At 49.8% G+C, this 19585-nt stretch overlaps 1 protein-coding gene across 4 annotated transcripts in view; it reads right to left on the bottom strand.

Moving 5' to 3' along the window:
- Positions 1–18999, bottom strand: part of Gfra1 (GDNF family receptor alpha 1) — a 213560-nt gene extending 194561 nt beyond the window's left edge. For 2 of the 4 annotated variants that reach the window (XM_050149482.1, XM_050149507.1), the window contains exons 1-4: positions 18662–18999; positions 17537–17824; positions 16378–16671; positions 15178–15261 (exon numbers count right to left, since the gene is read on the bottom strand). In XM_050149482.1, the coding sequence (XP_050005439.1) occupies positions 15178–15261; positions 16378–16671; positions 17537–17576 (418 nt within the window). In that variant the 5' untranslated portion in view covers positions 17577–17824; positions 18662–18999. Of the gene's footprint in view, positions 1–15177; positions 15262–16377; positions 16672–17536; positions 17825–18075; positions 18206–18392; positions 18499–18661 lie in introns of those variants that run through there. The other 2 variants (XM_050149498.1, XM_050149489.1) reach the window with 2 other exon arrangements.
- Positions 19000–19585: the final 586 nt, after the last annotated feature.

The raw sequence follows: 19585 nt of genomic DNA, 5'->3' as shown, positions 1-19585 counted from the left end.
GCCAACACTCAGGGCTTTAGTGAAGATTCCATAAAAGCCTCCAGTGCCTCCTGTACCTTATTTATGGGCACCCAGCAGACATGCCACTCTTAAATTATTTCAGCGGCTGCCAAGGGGCACCCAGCACCAGCTTCGACAATGACCTCAAGGCTGGAATTTGAATAGAACGCACCCAAACATTCTCCAGGAAAGTACCACAGCTCAACCTTCAAGCGTGAAGATTCCCATGAAGTCGCCACCCTTGCTAGTAGCGCTGGCGATCGCAGGGAGGAACCTTGCCACAGAAGGGGTGTTCCAGAGCTGACCCTTAGAAACATCCCACGTGATTAACCAGCCTGCATTCAAGAAAAGCTGCCTTCAGCCTCCCTAAGAAGCCACATCCAGGATTCTCCAGAGATCTCAACCCAGACAAAGGAGACAGAAACAAGTGGGCAAGTGTTTAGGAATTCTGACCCTCACCTGACCTCATGCATAATACAGTCCCAGCAAGACCCTTTTTCTCTGGGCGACCTACTCCCCAGCAGCTGTGGCATGTCAAAATCAAGGTTGCAGGGGTTTAAAGTTACCCCTCCTCCACCACAAGAGAAAGGAAACACATTTCTGGGTCTCTGGCTTTATGTTCCTTCTGCTGAGGAAGAAACGTCGACAAGATATAGGATGCTCTGCCCTGCCTGCCACCCAAACGCATGGAACATAATTTTATACGAAGCTACGCCCGCTTAATTGTGGTGCATTAAGTATTATGTTCATTGTTTCTGAAACTGGGGAGAAATGAATAATTTATTTCAGACAAAGGAAACTCTTGAATATGAAATGCCTCATCTTTTAAAATTACAATTTGGAAGACAAGAATGAAAAAATACCCAGAGCCAGCAAACCTTACGCTACTAATAGAAAACAATGTGCCGGCTGCTTCTGCGTTGTTTGCAAACACTACATTTTCAAGACCTTCTTCTGCACCATGGGGGAGGGGTAAGCATTAGCTTCTGGCCGTGTTCACGTCCGCTCCACATTGGGCTCATCTATCCAATGTGAGTTTCCTGGGCTGGCTGAGAGGCTTCCTTCTCCCACTAATACGCCCTGGCTCGCCTAAAATCTCTTTCCCGGTGTTCATGCTCCCTTCCAGAACATTCTTTCTTTCACCCATGCTTTCTGTCTCTCTTCTTCCTCGCCCCATCTTCAGGCCACTTCACCCCACTCTGTGCCCTAACTCACCGCCATCCCCCACCACTAAGTACCGTGTCTGTCACACAGAAGGTTCTGAAAACAGGCAGACTGTAACTATGTCATGAGTAGACATTGCCTTGTTTAACATCTGCTCAACTTGTAACTTCCACTTCCAGTACGGCGTCTAGTGTTTCCTTCCCTTTATTCCTCTTCCTCTTTTTCTTCTCCTCAAATTCAACCAATCCATCTCCACTTCATGATGGCAAACTGAGGCGGGAGGAGGGGGAGGGGCTAGAACACAGGACCGGAGCCTTGGTCCTCATCCGTTTTCTCCTGCTGTGGTTTCCTCACTGTGGGAAGCCAGGCAGGCACTGAAGCCGGGGCCATGGAGGAACACTACTCACTAGCCTGCTCTCCAGGATCACGTCGTGCACCTTTCTTCTACCTCCCAGGAAGACCTGCCCAGGTTTGGCAGCACCCACCGTGAGCTTGGCCAGCCCACATCAATCATCCGCCAAGAAAATCCCCTGCAGACTCCCCTACAGTCAATCTGGTGAGGGCATTTTCTCAGCTGACATTCCTTCTTCCCAGGACTCTAGTTTAGGTCAAGTTGAGAAAACAAAACCCAAACCAAACAAGGCCGCAGTAGAAGTTGCTTCTTGCCCCCCACTTTCTAAGCTGTTCGGTGATGCCAAAGCAAGCTAAGCAGACTCTGTGACCTCCACCACTTCCTGAACTGAATGTTGCTGTCATCCCACTAGCAGAGGGAAGAACTATAAGGTTTAAGTCATGGTTTACCTATGCTCCCACAGCTAGCGAGTGTTGGAATGCAGAACTCAAACCAGGTGTGCTCTGTCCATTAGCACCGTGTGCTGAACTGTATTCTACCAGGATCATCAAAACCTCACGCCTGCCCCTCCTCACGCTCACCTGCTCACCCTCTGTCTAGAACAGCAGTTCTCAACCTGTGGGTCATGACCCCTTTGGTGAACTTCTATCTCCAAAAATATTTATGTTATGATTCGTAACAGTAGCAAAATGACCGCTATGAAGCAGCAATGAAATAATTTTATGTTTGGGGGGCCCACAGCATGAGGAGCTGTATTAAAGGGTTACAGCGTTCAGAAGGTTAGAACGCTGGTCTGGACAGACCTCAGATGGTCTGCCTGCTGGTGGACCTCCACATGGAGAGACACTTCAGCCTCTGGGTTTCCTTCTCTTCAGTGGCAGTCAGCGCCAAGGACAGCACCACCTGCCCCCTCCCTAGGAGGTCACCCAAACAATGGCATTTCTACACCAGGCAGAGCTTGGGAGGTTCCTGTGGCACTGAAGGAGGGGGGTGGTTTGGATGCAATCCACACAGCCCACCCTCTTCATCCTCATAACATGTGTCCTGAAGTCAGTGAGCATCCCACACCATCAGGCCAAATTCCCGCAAGGAGAACCTTGGGGTCTTACAAAACCTTCTTTGCTCCAGTCAGGATACTTTGAAATAATCGCCCAGAAAACATGCCAGGGGAAGAAAACGGAATATATAAAAGAAAATGAAAACACCCATACTAGGAGGCCCCACTCCTTGGGGGGCCAGTGGTCTGCAGAGTCTGCCAGCATTATCCCTGACCTGCAGGATGGCACCGACCTGGAGAACCACCTGAGCCCAGGACAGAGGCAGTGTAGTCTGCCATGGGAAGACAGGTGGAAAGTTGCTGCTCCGGGGATCTAGACTGTGCACACTCCCAAGGGCCACCACACCGTGCAGTGTCTGTGAGGCTCCACAGAACAACCGTCAGAGACCGTCTCTGCCTCCACAGCAGACTCCACCACAGTCTGGTTCCCGACTCTTCCACATCCTGCATTCACTCCCGCAGCCATCTGTCTGCCTCATGGTGTCACTGGGACCACCCAGGGTGGTATAGACAGCCTCACCCACTCCGGTCGTTCTGTCCCTCACCCCACCCCACCTGCCCCAGGCACCTGAACAGTGAGCAGTGTGCACGTGGTATTCACATACTAGCCCGCTCTCCGTGCTCCACCCCCTTCTTCAGGTCACACAGGTCAGGGAGAAGGAGCTTGGACTTGGCCTGTACCTTCTGTCTCTACCAGGAGCAGAGGCTGCCATGGCACACCCCATGCCCGTCTCCAGTCAGGAAGCAGCATCCACAGCCCTGTGTTGGTTATGATACAAAACTCTACTAAGTGGAGGCATATGGAACGTTTGCTCTTTTGCTACATTGGGCTGAATAAGAAAAATAAATGGTCACAGCACACGGTTCAGACTAAAGGTGCCAGCAATGCCGAGGACTGCACATTGCCTTATACTGGTGCCAAGACAGGACAAGGACATGAGCCTTCTTAGCCAGTCTGCTCCCATCATGCCTCATGCCTGGTGTTCCTGCCACAGGAAATGGTCCAGACTCAATACATCTTCATTTACATCATTCTTCTGCCTGAATTCACTGTCTCTATTTATCCAACTCCTGTTCATTCCACAAAACCCCCCTTCAAAATCCCCTTTAGATTGTAAAACCTCATCTTCTAAGCATGGCATAGTCACGGAAATCAGGAACTTCTAACAGCTTTGCCAACTGGACCTGGGCCCACACGGCAGGCCTTTGTAATGGTTAGCTATGGATGAAGGTAGGGTTTATAGGGCCCTACCACAAGCAGGCAACTAACAGATTCTGGGAGATGTGGGGGGCATAACGTCCAGTTTCATACTCACTGGTGAGCCCCCCAGACCTCAATGGATAGTTGTGATGCTCACACTTAGTTAAACTCTGGGTGACACAAAACCAAACCAAAGTCATAAACACACAAGCTAGGACCCTGAAGAGTCACCCATATCAAAGATACAAAAGAAGGGGGCCTGGAAAGGGGTGGCAGGGAGTAACCAGAATGTGTTACATACCCACATGAACCAATTTATTAGTCAAAGAAATCAAAGGTAAGTTACGGCACTCCCAAATGAAGGGAAGCCCCCTCAGAAACCTCTAACTTTCAGCTCTATCGAATCCATCACTCCCTCCTCAGGATGGTACCATGTATGGTTCTACTCCTTCAGCACACATTATTTTCATCATATCTGTCTATAAACAGATAAAGAGGATTTTCAGACGGTGGGAAAGGGAAGTATATCATATCTGTGAATGAACTTGGCAGGAATAAAATTTAATCACTCTGAAAAGTAAGAACCCCAAAACTGATCAATTTTCTTAATTTTAAAATAAACATATGTAGTATATAATACATTGCCACATAATCTCAAATAGTACATGATACATATAGTTGTTGGGCCATTTTACAGATGTAACATACTATATGTTATATACAATGTATGTAATATATGAGTCTATGTATCACATATATGTGTGGCATAGCTAACAGATATTAAATACATGCATTGTAACTCAGTTAAAAGCATCTACCAGTCTTTCACATAAGTGAAACTGAACTCTCATGGGACACATATGCTACACGTGTGCAAATGGATGACCCCACATGAACACTAACGCTAACTTCATACATAAGAATGCTGGCTCGGCCACAATTTAGTTTTGTCTTGTTTTCATTTTCCCATTTGTGTGTGTGTGTGTGCAGTATATGTGTGTGCATGCATGAACTTGAACATGTGAAGGTTTGCCATGTGTGTAGCGTGACTATGTGTATATGATGTTCAAGTGCATGCATGTGAAGATTTTCCACGTGTGTAGCATGACTATGCACGAGTGACGTACAAGAAGAACACGCATGTGAAGGTCTGAGGTCAATGTCGGGAATCATCCTCAGGGATCCTTCTCCCTTACTCACTGAGGCAGAGCCTCTAGTCAAGCTCAGAACTTACTGCTGAGGCCGCTCGGGCTGGCCAGCCTGCTCTGGCTTCCTCTGTCTCAGCCTTCAGAAGCTGGAACTGTACATGGGCCGCCATGTCCGCCATCTGCTTGGGTGTCAGGCCTCAGCAGCAAACACGCCAATCACAGAGCTGTCTTTCCAGCCCTGCCACAACTTAGGTGTATGTACTCTGGAGACGATTTTATTTGGGTCTCAGTTACCACATCCACCACGTGAGGCTAATTCCTACTCTACAAGGAGTAGCCAAGTTGGTGTCCATAAAACGCGCAGCCTGTCGGGTCTCGCTTCTGCCATAATCACCCCTTCTCTCCTTGAATGACCACAGTGAGGACACTCACTTCCAGCTGTTAGTATGCTCACCTTCAGCCTAGTCGCCCTTCTCCCCAGTCAGATACCACTTGCCATTCCTACCTCTGAACAGACAGGGCTCCACTGAAGACCCCGCCTCTGCGCCAGGATCTAGTGATGTCCTGGCACCTGCTCCATCAAGGTTTATCTGAAACTCATAGGAGCAAGGATCAATGATCCATTTCATAAACATGGACTTTAAGAAACCTGCTGGTCCATCCCTACCAGTGCAATCGATGCTGATTTTCATACATTATTAAGTGTTCGTGAAACAACAACGTGCCGGGGCCAGAGGAATAACAGCCGGCGTGGCGCTTCCTGGGCGATCTGCTGAGGCACGAAGGGAAGGGTGCCAGCGCGGTGGGAGACAAACGAGTGAGGTCACCCTACAGCGGGACTCTGCGTATCCCTGTCTTTACCACTCTAATGCTATTTATACGGCAACATGACAAGAAGTGGCCCAGGCACTCTGCTCCACTTTAGAAACCTTCCTGCCTCTCACAGAAATGGAAAAGGACAGAACGCAGAAATTGCTTCTTTAGTTAATATTTCTGCAGTTCCGCCGGAACGGTTTTAATAGCGCGTGTGTTCTGGATTCCGGGTCTCAATTAAGAGCCCATCAGAATGCAGGGCCCAATAGTAAAATAACAGATACTGGCTTACATTCCAACTTCAAAGGCCTTTCGTCAAGCAGTGTCGTCAGGTAGGAGACAGGGGAGGAGAAGCTGGGAACTGAAGAGGAGCAGAAAAGAACTAAATATCTCCTCTGGAATAAGGGATCCAGGTCTATACTTCAAATGCCAACAGGAATAGCAGAAAGAGAGAACTGTTTTGTCAAGGGAATAAAAAGTGAGTTCTTCCAGGCACAGGCTGTCTGGTCCTTAAAGCAGTGCTCAACCTCTCAGAGCTCAAATTTCCCCCTCAAAATTCAGAAGGTGCAGCATCACCCTTTAGTGAGAGCTGGGCACAAAAGCAAGCTAGGGAGGGGGATAGTAAAAAGGCACAGCAGTAACTTCTCTGTGCGTTCCCAGAGAGACCCCTCCCTTTCATTCCCCCCTTTAACCAGGGAACAGATCTGGAGGACACATGGTTCTAAGATGGCAGAGTCCCAGGTGGAACGAACCATGGATTCACCAAAAATCGGCCAGTTGACCAAATGATTAAAAGTTCGTCGTATGCTAATGCGTGGACAGGGGGGACCTTCACCAATCTAGCAAGAGTAAATTAGAATTGATTTTCAAAGAAACTGCTTCTTCTCTTTCCCTCTCCAGCTGTGACACACACAGCTGCCCTGCCTTTGTCACAGTCAGTCAAGGAAGATTTAAAAAGATGATTCATGAGATAGATGTCCAAAACTGCACACACTGTACGTGTACAGTCCAGAGCAGGAAGATATACTCATGTACCCAAATCTCTATGTGGCACACGGTGTGTGCACTTGTTTCTGTACCTTCCAGAGGGCTTGTGTCCAAGTCAGCCCACCCTCAGGCCCCTGTGCCTCATGCGTCTCCAGTCCCTCCGCAGTAGGGAAGCAGTCCTGTGCTGTGCCATTGGACTTTTATCACTTAATGCAAGATCACGAAAGAGCAAACCCCTAGAAATCTCTCCAAGGGCCCTACAGCCTGAAATCCTGGTCACGAAGAGAAATGGTTAAAAGATCAGAGAAGGCAAGAAATCATGGGAAACGTTAACAATGGCTGCTTTCACCCCTAATTTCTGATATGGTGATAGACCCCCTTAGAACGTTAATTAGAATGGAAGGGGAGATGAAAGAAATGCCCACGGGACATAATAAATTAGCCCCTTATGCAAATTACCCATTCATTTCCATCACTGACCCAGCTAGTTGAGTCTCTAAATTACAGGAAGTGGTTAGCTTCGTTAACAAAAAATATCAAATGAAGAATTAAGGTTTTTTTTTCCTTTTTTTTTTTAATCTGAGGGCTGGGAGGGCTTAAAGCAACAAAATTTCTCATTTTTCCCCTCACAGAAACTCTGAAGAGGGACAAAAGATGAAAATCAACTGACCCTTGTTCTGAGACAGTGCTCAGCGCCCCTCTAGCTGGAGGCCCTGGGGCAGCACTCAGTCCCCTCCAAGAGAGGCCTGAACAGGTCAAGGACAGGTGAGAAGAGGCAGGAAAAGGCCCGAATCTGGAGAGCTTCAGACAGCAGTTTAAAAACAAGCACACCTAATTCTGCTTGTCACCACTGTTCCCGAGAATTTATGTGCCACTGTCCCAGAAATTTATGGAACTCTCAGTGTTCTTGTCAATAAAATAAGAGGGCTGGACCGGGATGACCTCCAAAAGTCCTGCCCAGGGCATCCCTGTTTATCCCTGTCAGACCAGCAGGACCCTTGGGACTGTTGGAGTTACTTTCCCCGCAAGACTCACCTGCAGCTCCGTTTCCCCTTTCCTCATCTTCCTCGCGTTCTCTTTTGTTCCCCGCTATATTCTCTGTCTACGTTTAGCCAATCGACTAAACCAGTTTACAAATCACATATATATATATGATTATGTGTATGTATATATAAATATGTATATAACATATATACATGTATTGTGTATTGAGGATCAACAGTTTCCTCAGTATGAAGAAATGTTTTTTTAAAAAAAGACAGCAAGACACATAAAGGTATAATATTCAATGCACAGACTCTTCAAGAAAGAGCAGAAATCTGTTCAAGGCTAACCCAGTAGACTGCCATCCTAATGTCACCGGCACAGGTGACCTCTAAGAAGGGCGGACAGTCGCCTAAGGGGCCCCACCTAGTCAGGGGTTAGGCTAGCAGATTCCTCCCTCCCAGACCTACGAGCACTTGAGAATCAGGCACTGTCTCAGACAACAATAGGAAACAAGGTGCGGGTGTCCTCTGAAAAGAACAAGCTTCGACAGTAGAAAAATGAAGAGACGCCAGAAAGAAATACTTCAGGAGACTAAAGAGAAGGAATGAGGACAGACACACCGGCTATAAATAATTCTGCACCTTGTAACAATCTTCAGCTCATGCAATTACCTGTCACTCACTGATGCTTTATCTCCCTTCCCTGAGCAGGACCTCCAATGACTCCATGCAAAGGATCTGACTGTTTCGACAACCCAGCCTTCACCGGAGCACGTAGACCTCCGCCATAAAGAGTCAGAGACCACAACATCCCATTACTTTATTCATAAAACTTATCGAGGTTCACATTTAATCCAAATAGCACAGCGCTGCCCAGAGGACACACCAGTGACATGGAAAGACGCAGTTTCCTCACGCCATGAGGCGGGTAATGAGCAAGCGTGCAGAAACTCAAATAAAAGGCCACACGCGTGGTTTCACACACTTGTTTACAAGTTCGAAGGCCCCAGAAGGCTCCTATTAATATGGGTCCTCCTTTCTTTCCTTTCTTGGTGAACCTGTTGGTAATTTGACATACCATAAAAGCGAGCCATCTCAGGGGCAGGAAACGGAGAGACTAAAACCCAAGGGTAGTGGTCTGTGAAAGTGAACCGTGAGTGTACTTAGCAGGCTTTGAAAGCGGAAGAGTCTCCCCTGTCTGAGGCATGCCCTTCGCGGGGAGCAGTAATTCTTCTGCTATGGGGCACTGGGAAGATTTATGGGATGAGGAGGGAGAAACGGGAGTCAGTGAAGCTGAGAAGGGAAAGCTGATCACAAGAATCCCTAAGTACAGGAAGAGCTCGCTTCCTGGGTGAGAGCCACTCACTCACCTCCTTCCAAGAAAGATCAGCAGTGAGGACGTGAGCATGAGCAGAAGACCCCCCCTCCCACACACACAGGAAGCCTGCAAACCTCATGCCTGGCTAGTGAGAGGCGGGGCTGTCCTCCACAGTCTTTGAGGTAAGAGAGAGATTTATCCTGCTTGGCTGAGGGTTCCGCATTGCAACCCTCTTCGGTCCCTGATTAGGGAATATGATGTGTGGAAAAAAAGTTGGGTCTCAGAGTCTGAAGAGAAAAGGGTCTCCGCACTGAGTTTAAAGTGAGGAAGATGTCTAGAGGACAGAGATGTTCCAGGCACTATGCTAAAAAATTACATAAAACATCATCAACCCATAAGAACCTATAAAGCAGATGCCATCATCCTCTGGTTTTTAAGGCCAAGGAAGTCAAACTTTGGGCGGAGCCAGGAGTCACCTGGGTTGATGAAAACCCAGGGTATGTATTCTTTTTCCAGTACATATGTGTGCTAGGAGTGGCCCTGGGAAGCTCCCCTGCACACCGGCACACTGCACACTGGCAGAAGACTTGATGGCCACTATGCCCTGTCTATGACAGAGTGAATGGCAGGGGGCCAGAAGGAGACAGTGACCCATCATGAAAAGTCTATCAAGTAAGACAGGTGTTGCCATCAGGACCTCAAGGAACCTGGCAATGAAGAGGCCAGATGATGTCGGGAAAACCAGACCCAACTGGACGAATATCAAGGCTGATGCAAAGTTCAGGCAAAAGACAAGATGGTAGCTTGAGGAGGGGAGGAAGGCAGCACCAAAGAGGACAGGTTGTCTCCTGTCTCCTCTGAGTCCTGCTGCCTGAGTGAGGGTGGTAAAAGGTGAAATAGGACCCCACAGTTTACTGTGTAACACACTGGGCATCTGATAACACCACCATATAAAAGAAACTCAGGAATAAAGGGTACAGGGAAAAAGGGGGAGGGGGATGAGATCCAACTCGGACATGCTAGGTTGAGGTGACAGACACAGCTAGGTGGTCCCATCCAGAGCGCAGCAGGAAAGATTGTTAGGAGAGATGGCTCTGAGTCACCCATATGCCAGTTAACTGAGGACCCTGGAACGGATGAAGTGTGCCCAGAGCACACAGCAAAAAAGATAGCTATCCTCCCACACAGCAGTGCCTGGCAACTAGCAAGCGGTGTGGTCCTGGCCAAATCACTTACCCTCTCTCTGCGAGAGTGTTTATGAAAGCGGAGAACTGATTGGCTAGATCTCTGCGGATGTCACCATGGCCGTCAGCCACCTGTGGTCAATAGAAAGTCTGCTCTGGACCAGAATGGGTGCTGGGTAGATAGGGAGCGTATCAAGCAGCCACCGACTGCGAGTGGGAAAGACAGACACATCAATAAGTCCTCTCAATGCGCTGTGATTAACCACTGCCATAAAATTAAAAGCACAGGAAACCGGAGAGAGTCCTAAGTGAAGGGCCTGTCTGGGGGATTCCGGAAAGACCTTCAGAGGAGAAGGTTGACTATAGTCTTGAAGGAGTATGAGATGCTTCTGAGACAACTAAAAGGCACGAGCAGAGACCCAGTAGGGTGAACATAGATGGGACACATAGGGAAAGGTTTAACTGAGGGAACGTGAAGAGAGCATGGGACTTCCAGGGGGCAATGGGATTAGGCCAAAAAGGGTCTCCATGGCCTGCAAAGAATGGACACAGACCAGAATCAATAACAGGGGCCTACTGGGTCCCTAATATACAGCATCAGCACCATCAGAGCTGGGCAACGGGCAGAGCGATGGGGGACTGGACTCTGTCGATCTCAGCACAAATCTCAGGTGCTCACGGCTGCCTGTAACTTTAATTCCGAGAGCTCCCACATCCTGTCTGGCCTACTGGGCACCCATAAGGATGTGTACATGTGCACACACAGACACACAATAATTTTAAAGTATTCTAAAATTAAATCAAGAAGTGAGTATATAGGATGGGACTCCCACCCTAGAGCAAGAACAACAAAACAGCACCAAGACTCTCCTGTGATCCATTGATGATGTCATAGACTCTTCCCCAATGGGTCATAGTTTTAATAGTTTTTTTTTAAAAAAAAAAAAACAGTGGCATAAATATCATGGCACATTAAATCAGAAATGCCAGCACAGCTAATGAAGCACAACCTTATCTGGAAATCCAGATTCAAGACAGCCTGGGTACATTTTATTTCTGGGTTTCACTATTCCCAATCACACAGGCATTTCCAGCAAAGTCTAAGACATCAGTAAGGCCTGTGAGGAAAGGGATGATAGACACCACGGTCGGTGCCATCTGTCACCTCTCCCCTAGTCATCTACAGGGCGTCCCAGGCCTCACACGCCTCTTTCAGAATTTGTATACCCAATCCTATCCGCTCTGATTCTCTGCGTGGAACGCACAGCAGCTCCTGGCTGTGTCTAAAGATCTCCCAACCAACACACGAACCCTGCAGCTTCTTGTCCTTTGTCTGCCCCTTTCCCAGCCTCCACACTCAGGCTTCCCTCGGCACCCATGGGACCTTCAGCTTTTCTCCATGCATGGTTCTCTTCTGAAGAGTCAAAGAAAAGAAATGCCAGCAGGTTCACCATCCCTTCAAGACCACGGCTAGCTACTGTTGTTGACTGAACTCTTGTGAAGAAAACAGGATGAGAAGTTAACAGGTGGAGGGGCTGCGGTCAAGAGAGACGGGCTGAGTACTGTATGCTAAAGTCTAGTCTCTGAAAATCCAAGCGCACACAAGCTCTGCCCCACAGGCTCCCGGGAGACTCTTCCTGTCCCCATGCCCCATCTGCTCCACTATTCTCCGCATTGGCTCCTTTCTCCCTTGTGTGACTCAGGCCCTAGACCCATGGAAACCACACTGGCAAGAGTCCACAGTGACCATACCTCTTCAAGTGTCTTCGCATGCCTCAGAGACCAAAGGCTCCCACAATTAAATTTTCACAAGTGTGGGCCTGCCAACTGGCCACTAAAATGCTAGCCTGACTCAGCAGCTCCATTTCCCTTCCACGGTTCAGGATGCAGAAGGGAAAACATCTTTAGATTATATCTCATTGTTGTTCTCCCCCTTGGTCCTGCTGGGCTGTATGCAAGATCTCCATGATGCTTTTTTTTATCCAGTTAACAAGGCAGCTTTGGGGTTGAGGACTCCAAAGAAAACATAAACATATCCTTGAGGGGGCAGGCATGCTTCTGTGTCTAAAAATGCACTTGGCCATGTATGTGTGTGTGTAGAGGCCAGAGGTCAATGGGTAGCTTCCTACTGCTCTGCACATTATTCTTTTGAGACAGGGTCTCTCACTGAAGCTGAAGTCTGGCTAGCCATAGAATTTCCTTGATCTGCCTGCCTCAGCCTCCCCTCCTCGATGCTGAGATCGTGGATGTGTATACATCACCAGCTCAGCCTCTCCTCCTCGATGCTGAGATCATGGATGTGTATACATCACCAGCTCAGCCGCCCCTCCTCGATGCTGAGGTCATGGATGTGTATACATCATCAGCTCCAGCTTTGGCGTGGTGCTGAGGATCCACACACTTCTCCATGCTCCTTCACGAAGCACGGAACTCACTGAGCAATCCTCACGACAAGGCTTTCAAACGCTTCTTAGTCCATGGGAGGATTTAGCTCACACTTACATGTGGATAAACACACTCTTCACACCAGACAGAATAACCCAAACATGGGATCCCCGATGGTTACTACCTCGGTAGGACTCAGAGAGCCAGCCGTCCTGACACGCCCAACACAGAACATCTCTGCAAACTCAGACTCCAGCTGTGAAAAGCTACATTCATCATTGTGCTTCTCCAGCCTCCATCTGACAGAGGCCATACTGCCTAATGTGCTGTATTCAATGACTCCAAACCCCTCAAGGCTCCATTTGGACTTACTATACCTACTTAAGGAACACAGTCACTGTCAAAGGTCAAAGCTCTCTGGGGCTAGAACCTAAGTCCAATGCCCTCGAGATACCAAATGCAAGCTCTAAGCAGAGCCTTCCAGCTTCTGCTTAATTCATTATGACTTTTAGGTACTCGACAGGATGGATCTCACACACTCAGGATCCTGTTTGCTGTGAAAACAGACCTGACTGAGGTTGCTTAGCCGGTAAATGAGTAAGGGAAACTTGATCAATACAGAAAAATTTTCTGGTACTCGTTAAGGGAATTTAGACAACAACGGCCTTGCTGTTCCAAGGGTGGTACAGGAGTGCAGGGGCAGGGGAGAGATTCTGGATTCAGCTCCGTCTTCCTTCAGTATTGCAGACTGGAGAACTGGAGGTCACTTACTCCAATTGCCTCAGTATACCAAGATGAAAGACACAGTATGGGACAGGAGTCCGTACAAAGCTCCATGCATAGCTCACTTAATTTAAAATCAAAATAGCCCTTATTTATGGGATGGGTCATACCCTTCCAGCCATCAGTGGGAAGTAATGTTCTCATGGCAGGAAGCAGGTAAGAGGTACCTGATCAGTTACACCCCGTCTCAGCTCCACCACAACTGCTTCCTTAAAAGCACACTGTCCGTGCAATTCTCTCTCACACTACTTAAGACACTATCTTTGTAGGACAGAGAAAACAATCAGGATTTACAGAAAATCACCAGAAAATTCAAGAGAACACCAAGGTCTCGGAAACCAAAACCAACTTGTAGCCTCATATCTTACCCCCCCCCCCCACACACACACGGTGGGAGGAGAGAGGGAGAGAGATTTAAACCAAAAGACCAAATAGAAAATCATGTGTATAAGTGCATCTCAAGCTTCCTGTTTTCGTGAACGACCTATCCAGGCAGATCTTGCTAAAATTCAGATTCTGATTCAGTTGTTCGGATGGATTCTAACTTCCACATGAAGGAGGCCAGGCTGTGCCAACACTGGGGTAGATGAAAAAGAAAAACCATCTTACAATAAAACAAATAGGTTTTGAATTTCCTTACATTTATGAACTTTGTGATTGCATGCCAGTTTCCCACCCATCCCTATACCTCAACCTGCTCATCTACAGACCGGAAATAACACCCAGAATGCACGTGATGGCGTGAGTTAGTGACGAGGGTCTCCTGACCCAGTGCTTGGCACATAGCAAGGCTCAGTAAATGTTGGCAGCTGCCTCTACGATTCACAAGGACCAGGATGATAGCTGGCTCACTGCCAAAACCACAGCAGCGAGAACACAGTAACGGTCCAGCGGATATTTGGCCAATGAGTGCACATCCAAACACACAATAGCAATAACTACATACTGCCCTCATTCCGAGTCTTTCTACATAAAAGCCTAAGGCGTCTAAAACACCAAGAGATTTTTACCAACAGAATCACAGAATCAGATTCAACACTAACCATCGTGTTTAATCAGCAAGACATGTGTAATTTGCGGTGGTTATACATATTTGAGAAATGTCTTAACTGTAAATAAGTAAAGACAGCACCAGCCTGGGATCTGTATTTCATTAACAGAAATCACTGCCTTCCCTATTATACGTGGGCTGTCTCAATACAGATGTTATGAAAAAAAAAAAAACCACCTTAATTCACAAACTTCAGTTCACTTCCAAACCAAATTCAGAACTGCAAAGAAAGTCCTAACAAGCCAAGGGTAACAAGGCTAAATTTTAAAGGGCCACACTGGGCAGAGCTATAGTCTCACCTATGCATGCTCAGGACAAACAAGAAAGAGAAGACATATGAACAAATGGCAGAATGTTAGCTTTCAAATCAATGTTAGGTTCGTCTACCTACAGTTCCTCAACAGTTTACAGCCATCTCCACTGCGGGCAAATCCCACCCCACAGAGACACCCTGTAAGGTACGCAGCGGGAAGAATGCAACTGCCACCTATGGACAGAAGCAGTCGGCCAATCACTCTCAGTCACCTCCCTCGGCTCTCCCAAACCACCATACCACATAACTTCATTGAGAACCACTCTCCGGTCATAGGAGCACTGCTAAGCATTCCATCTCTTCATCATCTCTCTACCTCTGCTTTCCCAGAAATGGTCCCTCATCCTCTACAGGGCGTGAGCGCTGAAGACGAGGCAAGCCAGCAGACTCAAGCAGGCAAAGGCACTGCAGAGAAGTATCTATCAATCAGCTTACCTGATATGAACGGGACTGCCCGGAATATATCTGACAACCTGCTGTTAACCGGCTCATATGGGGAATCTTCCAGGAGATCATTTCCTAGAAATGACAGGAAGATTAGGCTCAGCTCTGGAAAACGGGCATATTTCAAACCATGCCTCACTGCTCGGTGGGAACCCCTAATCATGTTATGACTGTGTACCGAGAAAACGCTGACAGACTTCACATGCATGTTTGGGGGTGTGATTATTTCTTTTTCTCTCTCTTTGTTGTCCTTGCTCTCTCCAGAGTGCCTTGGAAATACTGGAGCACAACGCAGCCCGAGCTTGCCAGAAAACTCTCCCACTCTTGCAAAGGAATTGAAATCTGAGAGGAAGGAGCTAGTGACGTCACAAACTTTGCTTGCCTGCAGGAACCAATGGAAGAAGGACCACCGGGAGAGGCCCCTACTTCTGTTAGCTCCCTGCAAACCAAGGCATGTGGCCTGCAAGCAGGCATGCTAGCTGTTCCTAAGATCATCCCCAGAAACAGGCTTTCATGACTAGGTTTTAGAAGTGGCAGCTGACAGTCTAAGCCTCTGCATTAGAAATGTTCAGGGAGTCTCAGGGAAGAATGAAGGTACAGGGATCCCTAAGTCCCACTGGAATGGGCAGTTGTGGCTGCTACTCGTGAACCAGCCATGGTTAAACCTCAGCAGCTGGTCCAAAACTCAGCTAATCTAAGATGACAAATGGTTTTTCACGCATGTGTTTCAACCTGTGTGCGGGGGTGAAGACAGAGTTCGCAGGTTCTGCAATACTTCATCTCATGTCATAAGGGAAGAAAGGAGGGAAATCTCCAGGCAAAATGCAGGCAAAGCTTTTGCATGATTACTCTCTAAAGCCAGTGAAAACCCCGGGGCTGGCAGAGAAGTGGGTTCCTTAGGTAGCGTTTACGGGGGTCCCCAATCTGATGTTCTAACTAGGTTTCAGAAAGGTCACTGGGATCCCAAGGGTGCTCCCACCCCCTTGTGGATCTGCCAACAAGACTGCTCAGCTGCAGGAAACACCAGCTGCCGCTGTCCCTAGAGGCCAATGAAAGGTCCTCGCTCCGCAGCTGGGAGAAGAGAGTGGGAAATGAGATCAGCCGGCTTAACCCCAGGACTGGGTGGACTGAGGTTGCCCCGCGAGTTTGGAGAGGAACCGGGGAGTGCTGGTAAGGGCAGCTGATGCGTACCCTGCAGACTCTGGTACATGCTCCAGTAGATACGCAGGCAGTTTTTCTCTTTCTTCATGCCCCGCTTGCAGCGGCAGTTGTAGAGAGACTTTTGCTTCAGGGCCTCCATGGCGTTGCGACACTCATCTTTGGCCTCCAGACCGGATGCCAGGCTGAAGTTGGTCTCCTTGCCCGCCACACACTGCCTTAGCGTGCGGTACTTGGTGCTGCAGGTCTGTTCCTTCAGGCACTGATCGCTGGCTTTTACGCAGTCCAGGCGGTCCCCACCACTCACCTCGGCCGACAGCAGCAAATCTACAGGGTGAATGAGAAGAACGCTTGAGTACAGCAGACTAGTTGGGGACCCCGATTCCAGGTCGCAGGAGGGGTGGGAGATGGAGCGCACGCCTGGGGCATGATAGCTCCACCGTCATTGTGAGGGGCAAACTCGGTAGGAAGCTGGGCTACCCCTCTTCTGGGAGACCAGATTTCCCCACCCCTGGAAATGCTGCCATCATGCTCCCTCCCTGGCCTGCCATGGAAGGTAGTAATTGCTTCCATTGGCCACTTTGTCGGATTTGCTGAGGATCCTGCGAGGCCCCAGCGCCCCAAAGCAGAAGCGGTCCTGAAACGCTGACTGCCCCGCCTCCCCGGGCACCTGGGGCTGCAGTCTCTGGGCCAGCCAGTCCGCAGCAGCCTAAGGGCCCTCCGCTGAAAGCGTGGTAGAGCGCTTGGCACCGTCGCGAGCTGGGCGAAAGGCGGGCGAGTGGCACAGTCTGCCCCGCGGGTGCGCCGAGACATTATTCCCAAAAAACTTTTGCATTCCAAGTTTGCTCTCTTCCCACCCCAGCGTTTTTCCGACCACACTCCACCTGCCGGAGCGCCTTGGCGAGCTCTTCCCGACTTCCAAGGGGACCAACGCACCGGGGTGAAGGTCTAGAACCCATCAGATGCCCATCGGGCTGGGTTATTATTAACACAGCAAAATAAAACCAGCCGCACAGAGCTGCGCTGCCGCCGCTCCCCAAACCCAGGAACGCTTGAACCTCTTCACATCCCAACGAAACTTCTCCCACCCAAATCCAAGGTACCCACGGCGCAATTCTCGAGTGGCCGCTGCAAGGGACCCTCTTTGAAAGACTCTGGGTAAAAAAAAAAGCCAGCAGCGGCCTCGACTTACCCAGGAGTGGCAGCGCGAAGTACAGAGTGGCCAGAAACATGGTGCCGGCGCGAAGCTGGTCCCCGCCCCCCAAAATCCAAAGCCGCCGCCGCTGGGTCTCGAGGGGAGAGCTCAGCGTGCAGCGATCCCCGGGCGACCGCGCTTCTCTGGCCACTCAAAGTTCAGCTCCATCCAGGGTGAGAGGAAACTCCCCGTTGCTCTGCCGCCCACCGCCTCCAGCAACTCAGCTCCGGGCGGGCGCGAGGGCGGGAGGCGGACCCGCTTTTAGGGGTTCAGTTCCGACCCAACCTGGAAGGGAGAGAGCGCTTTGAAATGAGAGCCCAGAGTGCTCCCACCTCTATCCCCTCCCCCATTCCCGCCTTGGGGGACTTCTCAACGCTACCCCCCACTCGGTCCGAGATCATCTATTCCGAGCGTGAGGAGACTCCGGAACCGGCGGTTTGGAGCTGGAGAGGTTCGCTAGGGCTCCCAGCGTCCAAAGCCGGAGGCTATCCCGCACAACCCAAGAGACTGAACGCAAGCAAATAAATAAGCATTACTTTCCGAGCAAGCGCCGGAAGCAAGCTGGCGCTGCCCGGAGTCGGAGCCTCGGCGGCGAAGGCGCCTTAGCCAACCCCGGCTGGACCAAGACCCTGCTCCGGGAAGTTGGCCGCCTTTCCTGGCTCCCGCCCGACCACTCGCTGACTCGATCGTGAGCGTTCAAGCTCCTCTTCCTCTGGCCCTCTGCATCCCGGCCACCAATCGCCACCTCTCTCGCCAAGACTCCCTCCCCCGGGCTAGCTTCTTTTCTCAGGCAGTCCCGCAGAAAGAAACTGACATCCTGACTGGAGCTGAAATCCGGCTTCTGTGCCCCTACCCGCCACGCATCCTGGGCTCCTTCCCAGACATCCGTGCCTCGCACGCTCTTGCCCAGCGCCCGAACTCCTGCGCATCCACACCACTGCCCCGGGAGAGAGATCTAGCCCGCAGCATCTGCACGCCCCAGCAGGTGCAGCCCCGCACCACTAGCGCCCCCCTGGCCCCAAAGTTGAAGGATGCCAGCAAAATGGAAAGGGGTGGCTAGAACTGAAGAGGAGGTGGCAATGGGCTCTTAAGTGGAGTGAAAAAACTCTAAATGTCACCAACCTGGACTGAACCGACCCGCGTCCAGCTGCGGCGAACAGCCAGTGTTTATTTATTCTTTGGGGGTCACCCGCCCCCTCTTTCCTTTTCCGGGCTCAATTTCTTGCGCTAGGGGGAAAAGGGGATGCCATAATCCGCTACAGCTAGGAGGATAGAGTTGGCCAGGACGATTTCCGAGCAGACCACCCCACCCCACCCCCGCCCTGCCCAGGCTCAATGCCCGGTAGGGATGTCAGCGGTTATTGGAAGCTGCGGGAGGGTAGCGTGCCCAGATTGGTTTTGGCCAACGGACCCTCAGCCTGCTTCTGCTCCCGGCAGCGCAGAGCCAGCTTCTTCGTGGAGCGCAGCTCCTCTATCAGCCACAGTAGACTTACAAGCTGACCAGCAGTGAGACCCAAAGCCAACAAGCACACAGGCTTAGGACCCGCAGCGCTACGCAGCAGCCGCCGCTGAGACTGCACCCTCCTCCCACCCCTCGCGTCCTTTCAGTGTACAAGGGCTCTTTCTTTAGTGCAAAACAGCAATCCATCCAGACCCTTTTGAACACAAAGTTGTTTTTTTTTTTCTCCACGTCATTCGCGGCTGTGACTCAAGACTTGGCAAGGTACAGACTCACTCAGACCTAAGCCCTAAACAGCGGTCTCGAAATGCACCCACCGTCGATCCACGCCATTGTGAGCTTACACACCTCTCTCCCCCCAGCTCGGACGGCGAGACAAAGCAAAGCCCCCAGACCACTGCACTAGAGGCTGGGCAGACCCAGCTTTAGGTAATTTATAAGGTGACCTCCATCTTGACTGTTTCCAGAGTAAATTACTTTTCAAAAGCATTATTAAAGCAGAACACATCCATAGTTCCCAACCCCAACTTCAAGAGTCTCTCCAGAGATACAGCTGAAGTGATACCCGCTGTGGCTTAGGGTTCCAG

This window comes from Alexandromys fortis, unplaced genomic scaffold (assembly GCF_014885135.2).
Source record: "Alexandromys fortis isolate MF-2015 unplaced genomic scaffold, M_Fortis_MF-2015_v1.1 scaffold_16, whole genome shotgun sequence".
NCBI lineage: Eukaryota > Metazoa > Chordata > Mammalia > Rodentia > Cricetidae > Alexandromys > Alexandromys fortis.
The sequence above is the reverse complement of the archived record's forward strand: the minus strand, read 5'-3'. Positions and strand labels throughout refer to the sequence as shown.